Below are 8,689 nucleotides of genomic sequence, written 5' to 3'. Positions count from 1 at the left end.
ATGTGCATAACTCTCTGAAGATACTTGAGTCGTGCACAGAGCCTGGCCATTTCGCCACCAGATTTATAATGTGGAACATAGTCACACACCATCTAAGAGATGTGTTGTATAATTGAATACATTCCCTTGAATAATTATCAAACTAAATGTTATGAATGTTTACTGGCATGGTCATTTCATAATCTTTATGATCAATTATAATGTACCTGCAATAGAGAATTTTGAAATTGCTTAAAAAAATCAAAGAACTAGTTAGCAAATGTCAGTTTTAAACACCATCACCGATAACTCGTGAACCGTTTGTGTGACACCAATGGATCAAGAGGCAAAGTTGTTCAGAATGAAGAGGAGGACTATTAAATGATATCATTAGTTTGTGTAAGTGTCAAATGTCATGTGATACACAATTGTTTAAGATATGAGATACACGTCAATTTTGCCATTTTTACTGTTTTAGCGCCACCTAGTGTCCAAACGCTACCTTCTTTTGTACGTGACCTCGGAGTGATGGTCTACACATATCAACTGAGCCCTATGATGATATGTTAACCTATTTTCTGGCATCGGCCCGCAGACGGGCCGTCATGGCGTTTGTGGGCGTGTCTACGTTTTTTATTTTACTTTGTTTTACATTAATTTTCGATCAACTATCATAAACTATGCATCATTTTAAAGCTAAAACACTCAAGATTCGTGTTCTGAACTTGTTTTTGTAATCAAAACACCAGAGAGGAAAAGGGTTAAATAAAAAGTGGAAGGACCGGCCTTTCAAACATAAACAAAATAAACGGCACTACTTATCTTTCAACTCCTTTGGTTCGGATCAGTTCGGACGAATCCAAAAAAAAACACCATACATCTCCTTATAAGGGTCGTCTTTGAATGTGCATACCACTGTTTCATCCAAAACAATGAACAAATTGAAAAAAACTCAAAAGATTCCACTTTGTTTGCATACGCGTTTCGAGTCAACGTCCATTTTCGTATAAATATTGATTTTGATCCGTTCAAAATCATTTTTTTCTCGTAATCTACTATCTTCTGAACAAAATACGCCCATTCACGTCTCTTTTCTTCAATCACAGACTTTGCGATCATTCAAAACACCCAGGGTGCCTTACCGGCCCACAGAGGTGTCAGTCAGGCCACCTTGGTTTTTGACTGGGTAAACCCATCCAATGCCTGGCCAGAAAAGTTTTGACGAATGGGTGTAATATCCAACTATTTGGGGATTACAATGATTGGCCATTTGTGAAGTTTACGTAAACAGATTTGGAGAATATCACGTGCGCAAACATACCGTGCATCGGTGCGCTACCACCGTGCATCGGTGCGCTCACAGCGCTATCGCCATTTTAGGCCCGCTAGTACAGAGAACAACATCGCTTCGCTGCACGGAGCACATTTTAGTGAACGGATTTCTTCAAAGTCTACACCTGAACCTCTCAACCATGGATCGTCGACCACAGACGATGTATTTTGATGTTGAAAGTGCTTTGGAGGAGATCATGAGGAGCAGCGACGAAGAGCAGCAGAAGGAAGCGGAGACATGCGTCTCCGACAGAGATAGTTCGGGGTCGAGCGTCGATTCCCTAGAAGACGCCATGTTTGGTGATGGACTTGATCCCGTGTTAGATCGGTAAGTTACAACATTTTTTCTCGATTGCTTATACATTTTTATTGTGGATTAGCAGTGTATGTGTCATCATGTCATAACGTTAGCTGTTTCGATAATGAAAATGTGCATGATAAACAAGCCACGAAGCGCAGAGATTAGTAAGCGTTTATTTATTCTAAACAGTATATGTATAATACATAAAGATATTCTATTATTCATAAATGGGTAAGATGCAAAGAGTTTATTGTATCTGTGACATGTATTATTATCTTATATCAAGTGTTATTATCTTTATCTATATTATGTGAAGATATGTAGCAAAAGTATTGGTTTTACAAATCATTTATAATGCTGAGCATTATAAGCGTAAAGTATTTGACAAACAGGCATTTGTAAATGTAATATTGATGCTATTTATGTTGCTAATATTGTTTTTTATTTTGACTGAATGCTGCTAATAGTTTTTTTGTTGTTGTTACTGTGCTGTAAAATAGGCCTTCAAATGACACAGATGAGGACTGGTGTCCAGAGTCTAGTGCTGAGCTCCGGAAGAGATCACGGCAGCCATCGTCATCATCTGGAACTACATCATCTGCATCTCCATCTGCTGCAGCTGCAAATGGTACAGGTAAAGGGAGGACGAGAGGGGGGCGGGCGAGAGGGGGGCGGGCGAGAGGGGGGCGGGCGAGAGGGAGGAGGGCGAGAGGAGGGCGGGCGAGAGGGGGGAGAGGGAGATGGAGCCAGTCAGTGCATGCTTTGTCCCCCAGCACCTCACAGGAGAAATGGCACAACGTGGATGAGGATGATAAAGAGCCTCCCCAACCTGTGTTTAGGCCTGCTCGTACTCCTGGGCCACAGCTGCTATTTACTGCATCATACACAGCACTGCAGTTGTTTCAGCTGTTCTTTTCTACATCTGTGCTGCAGACCCTCATTCACAACACGAATGCCTATGGTGCTAAACTGAATCAGGGAAGAGACAAGCCATGGCATAACATCTCCGGGGAAGATTTTAAGTCTTACTTGGCGCTTGTTGTATACATGGGTCTTGTTAAGGTCTTTACCTTGACTGATTATTGGAGGAGGTCCACGATATACAGTCTTCCCTTTCCTGCTCAGATCATGTCCTGCAGGAAGTTTCTGACCATCACATCTGCTCTTCATCTTAGCGATCCTCAGGATGATGAAGAAAATGAAGAGAGGAAGGGTACATCAGCCTACGACCGCTTGGGGAAGATCAAGCCTCTCTATAACAACATTAGGGATGCCTGCAAGACTTTCTTTCATCCACATCAAAACATCTCCATAGATGAGAGGATGGTGGCATCCAAGGCAAGGTCTGTACTCAAGCAGTACATGAAGAACAAACCCACCAAATGGGGTTACAAGCTTTTTGTTTTGGCAGACTCCCTGTGTGGCTATACTTGTGAGTTCTTCGTGTATGAGGGCAAGTCAATGCAGTCTCGGAATGGGCTGAGCTATGATTCAGTTATGGCACTTGTGGATGAAAAAAGGTTGGGCGCTGGTTACAAGTTGTATGTTGACAACTTTTACACCAGCCCCATTCTTTTCAGAGACCTCCTCTCTAAGAAGATTTGGGCATGTGGCACCATACGTCCGAACAGGATCGGTTTCCCAAAGACCATCAGAAACCGACTGCCACGGAATGCTTCACGAGGGTCCATTAGATGGCTTAGAGAAGATGAGCTGCTGTTTGTGGAATGGAAAGACACCCGGGAAGTGCTGATGTGCTCCACTTTCCACAAAGCATATGAAGGTGACACAGTGAAAAGGAGGGTGAAGGCTAACGATGGGCAGTGGTCTCAAGTGCATGTGCCTATTCCCGGTGCAGTGCTGGATTACAACAGGTTCATGGGGGGAGTGGACCTGTCTGATGCCCTCATTGGATACTACAAAGTGCTCCACAAGACACGGAAGTGGTACCGTACGTTCTTCTATCACTTTGTCGATATTGCTGTTGTCAACGCTTTCATTTTGCATCAGCATCTGGCCAGAGCAAGGAACGAAAAACCCTTGACACAGAAAGCATTTAGGGAAACGCTCGTTCTGGAACTTGCAGGCTTGAAATCACGCACTGCTGCCCCTCAGACATCTGATGTTGGTCGCCACAACCCAAAACACATCACGGACGACTCCACTTCTGGACGACGAAAGTGCAGACTGTGTCATCAGAAGACACCAGTGATGTGTGCAACATGTGAGGTGCCACTGTGTTTTTTGCCTAAACGGGACTGTTTCAATGACTGGCATGTGCAGACTGGAAAATACTAACCATCATTGTTTGAATGATTCTTTTATTTTTACATTGTTCAGTTTATTCAAAACTAATACTTGTTCCAGAAATGTTTCCTAGTTTAGGTCAGAGCCTTGCATAATTTCCAGTTCCGAGGAGGAATGTGAAGGGATAGAAGCAATCGCTTCTTGAGACGGTAATGGTCGAGTACGCACTCACACGCACACTTAGATGACTTGTAAATTTTCATCCTGTTTGTGAGCTATTGTGTTTCCATTATTCCAAAATAAAATGTTTATAGATTTAATCTGTTAGGACTTTGTTGTTGGTTTTGGTTGTTTGCTCTCGCTCTCTTTTTCCCTCTGTCTCCCTCTTTTGCAGTATGAGTCCTTGGCCTTACTGAATCAAATGTGACATGCTGGTGTGAGGCAGTACACTCTGTAAGTACGTAACACACACACACACACACACACACACACAGTGTTGCAAATTTAATTTGTTCTACTTACCCACAATCACTTTCTCTTTTTTCTGTCTTTTAGTGGCTTGGGTTTCCAGTTTGTTAGAGAAGAAACCTCCTTAGTGACTGCCTTGATCAACATGTCTCCCTGCACTTTGTAAATACTGTAAATATTTTAGTTTTTCAGTTATTGTATATTTTCTATATAATAACTAGAAGTTTACTGTAGATTTGAGTAAAAAATTATTGTTACAATTACAAATGTTCTGAAATATTTGTTATTATATATATATATATATATATATATATATATATATATATATATGTATATATATAATATTTGTTCAAAATAAAGAGTTTTGTTAAAATGTACAAATGTTGTTCTGAAATAGTTTTTTCTTGTGTGTCTTGATGGGCCAAGTAGTGGTGAATTGATATAAAAAATGTAGTATGAAGTGTTGACTCCTGATGTCATTTGGTTACTTGGTGTCCCTTTGGAGTCTCCAAGTGGCCTTTTTGAAAGGACGCCTAGAGATCTCTTTAGAAAAAAGGTTACAGAAGCTACATTTTGGGGATTATCATCCTCAAATTTGAATCAAACAATGATCAGACATTCAATTTTATCTCTACTGTGTTTCGAACCCTTACCATCAAGTTTTCATCCATTTTCCTCTAAGTAAACTTCATTCAAAGTAAACGGAATTGCGTTTTTCATGTATGTTTTACCATGTTTTACCATGTTTTACCTTGTTTCTTTGAAACTTTAAGATATTATGACTCTTGTGCAACAAAATATGTAGTATGTAGTTAAAAAATATACCAGAATTATGAATATAGACCATATGGTTTAAGAGCGGCAGGCGTTTAAATTTGGGTATGTTGTTTTATCAGAAAAGTTAAAAAAAATAGGGGCGCAAGAGAAGAAGTTAAGCCCTTCTGGATTTATGGCCATTTTAATGTGATAGGATCTGCCCATTTAAGTTTTGGCGTCCCTAAGCAACGGTGAAAAGAAATTTCAACTTTTTTTCAATGATTATTTACATTCACACTCCACAGAAGTCATCTGCATTGGTTTGGTTCCGATTGGTTGAAAAACCAAGGACTAGTTCGCGAAAGTAGGTTTTGACATCATCAGCGATAACTCACAAACCGTTTGATTGACAGACGCGTGTCCAGAGGCAAAGTTGTTCAGAATGAGAAGAGCAATCTTATGATACCAATAGTTTCTGTATATGTCAAATGTCACGTGATACAGAATTGATTAAGCACTCCAAAAGCATTATTTCGCCCTCCGGTGGCCGAATGAGTTCATGTTTCTTACAGACCTTCAGGACCATGAGGCAAATAAGCCCAGCAAGTGTCGTTTTTATCGGCGTCAGTTAACCCTGTCTAATGAGTGCTCACATTTAATTGACCGATGGCAGACATGTTTTTTGAGATACGCCAAAGTCCTTTTATACAGTCAAGGTTCATGACACAAAGACACACCATACCAAATAATATGTCGATCGGGCAAACGGTTGGATAGTTATAGCCCTTTTCGAGTTTGTTACTATTATAGCGCCACCTAGTGGTCAAACACCGAGTTTTTTTTATTGTGACCCCGGACTGAGGTTCTACACATATGTTCTAAGCCCGGTGAAGATATCTCAAACCGTTCTCTAGGTATAGCCATTTTAATGAAATAGGTTACTTCCGGGTTTGACGTTTTGATGCCCCCTAGCGACCCTGAATCGAAATTTCGACTTTTTTTCAATGAATATTTACATTCACACTCTACAGAATTTATCAGCGTTGGTTTGGTTCCGATCGGGCAAAAATCCAGGGACTAGTTCATTTTTTATTTTTTTCATAAAATGCAAATTAGCGGAAAAATTTGCATACCGGAAATGAAATCGGAGATATACGTTTTTTAAGTTTTGAGCCAATGATTACACTGATATAAGACACTTGGGTGTGCGACAAACGGTTTAGGAGTAACGAGCCCAAACGCGTTCAGCATCGCTGTAGCGCCACCTATGGGCCGATATGGCTGGGTCACTGTATCTGAGTAGCCTGCACAGATACAACCAACTGACCAAGCCTCAAGTTTCTACGACTTACGGTTTGGGCTGGGCGACCGGTTTTAAGGCGGAAAAATAATAATAATAATAATAAGAATTAAAGCTGCAAGCAGCCTTTAAGCGGGTTTCGAGTATTTGCGCCATTCAATGGAGCAGTGCATCCACGAACAGGCTAAGGGGTCAAACCCCAACAAACCCACGACGGATCAAAGTCCCACACACACAGAAAAGTGATAGAAATTATCAGTATTAACTCACAGAAGCGTTGCATGCTTACACACTCATGACTAGCTGTTTTCTCTCGATAAAACAACAAAATAATCTAATTCAAAGTTGGTTGGTGTCAGGTAATGGTGTCATAAAATACTGCCTGCAGGCATAGCCTTTGTCCCCTAGCAGGATTCCATCATAGTCACCTGTATAATAGAAACATGCAGTTCTGTTAGGCCCAAGATTAGTAATCTATTTAGTTTGTAAAGTCTATTTGACTTGCCACGTTTAAATAATGTGCATAACTCTCTAGGATACTTGGGTCGTGCACAGAGCCTGGCCATTTCGCTACCACATTGATACTATGATATATAGTCACACACCATCTAAGAGATTTGTTTTATAATTGAATACATTCCCTTGAATAATTATCAAACTAAATGTTATGAATCTCACCTTCACATTTATACTGTGAACCCCATTTTGGGCCATAAAAAATCCCCTTCATTGTGGCCTGGGGGTGCCTTGATGGCAATGTGTGTGCAGTCTATGGCACCAATCACATTAGGGAAGCCGGGAGACAATCGCGTCATATTAACTGGCATGGCCATTTTTTAATCTCTATTGATAAATTATAATGTGCCTGCAATAGAGAATTTTTAAATTGCTTGAAAATCATAGAACTAGTTAGCAAAAGTCAGTTTTAAACCCCATCACCGATAACTCGTGAACCTTTTGTTTGACATCAATGCATCAAGAGGCAAAGTTGTTCAGAATGAAGAGGAGGACTATCGAATGATATCATTAGTTTGTGTAAATGTCAAATGTCATATGATACACAATTGTTTAAAAATGAGATGCATGTCAACATACTGTTTTAGCGCCACCTAGTGTCCAAACGCCACCTTCTTTTGTAGATGACCTTGGAGTGATGGTCTACACATATCATCTGAGCCCCATGATGATATGTTAAGCCGTTCTGGATTTATGGCCATTTTAATGTGATAGGCTCAGCCCATTTTAAGTTTTGCGTCCCTAAGCAACGGTGAAAGAAAATTTCAACTTTTTTTCAATGATTATTTACATTCACACTCCACAGATGTCATCTGCATTGGTTTGGTTCCGATCGGTTGAAAAACCAGGAACTAGTTCGCGAAAGTAGGTTTTTGACATCATCAGCGATAACTCACGAACCGTTTGATCGACAGAAGAGTGTCCAGAGGCAAAGTTGTTCAGAATGAGAAGAGCTATCATATGATACCAATAGTTTCTGTATATGTCAAATGTCACGTGATACACAGTTGTTCATGCACTCCAAAAGCATTATTTCGCCCCCCGGTGGCCGAATGAGTTCATGTTTCTTACAGACCTTCAGGACCATGAGGCAAATAAGCCCAGCGAGTGTCATTTTGATCGGCCTCCGTTTACCCGGTCTAATGAGTGCTCAAACTTCATTGGCCGATGGCAGACATGTTTTTTGAGAAACGCCAAAGTCCTTTTACATAGTCAAGGTTCATGACACAAAGACACACCATACCAAATAATATGTCGATCGGGCAAACGGTTGCGTAGTTATAGCCCTTTTCGAGTTATTTGCTATTATAGCGCCACCTAGTGGCCAAACGCCGCAATTTTTTTAATTGTGACCCCGGACTGAGGGTCTACACATATGGTCTAAGCCCCGTGAAGATATCTCAAACCGTTCTCTAGGTATAGCCATTTTAATGAAATAGGCTACTTCCGGGTTTGACGTTTTGATGCCCCCTAGTGACCCTGAATCGAAATTTCGACTTTTTTTCAATGAATATTTACATTCACACTCCACAGAATTTATCAGCGTTGGTTTGGTTCCGATCGGGCAAAAATCCAGGGACTAGTTCATTTTTTTTTTTTTTTCTAAAATGCAAATTAGCGGGAAAATTTGCATACCGGAAATGAAATCGGGGATATACGTTTTTTAGGTTTTGAGCCAATGATTACAATGATATAAAACACTTGGGTGTGCGACAAACGGTTTAGGAGTAACGAGCACAAACGCGTTACGCATCGCTGTAGCGCCACCTATGGGCCGATTTGGCTGGGTC

General features: G+C 40.6%; 1 protein-coding gene across 2 annotated transcripts; it reads left to right on the top strand.

The window, feature by feature from the left end:
* Positions 1–558: 558 nt before the first annotated feature.
* On the top strand, positions 559–4,597 carry LOC130421199 (piggyBac transposable element-derived protein 4-like). Of its 2 annotated transcripts, none has more exons than XM_056748968.1 (3): positions 559–1,639; positions 2,113–4,316; positions 4,415–4,597. In XM_056748968.1, the coding sequence occupies exons 1-2, from the start codon at positions 1,452–1,454 to the stop codon at positions 3,908–3,910; spliced, it is 1,986 nt and encodes a 661-aa protein (XP_056604946.1). In that variant the 5' UTR covers positions 559–1,451; the 3' UTR covers positions 3,911–4,316; positions 4,415–4,597. The 2 variants fall into 2 exon arrangements, with proteins under 2 accessions (XP_056604946.1, XP_056604945.1); XM_056748967.1 differs by having other exon boundaries at positions 2,113–4,312; positions 4,415–4,596.
* Positions 4,598–8,689: the final 4,092 nt, after the last annotated feature.

The sequence above is a fragment of the Triplophysa dalaica genome, chromosome 5 (assembly GCF_015846415.1).
Source record: "Triplophysa dalaica isolate WHDGS20190420 chromosome 5, ASM1584641v1, whole genome shotgun sequence".
NCBI lineage: Eukaryota > Metazoa > Chordata > Actinopteri > Cypriniformes > Nemacheilidae > Triplophysa > Triplophysa dalaica.
This window is presented reverse-complemented; position numbering and strand designations above follow the sequence as displayed.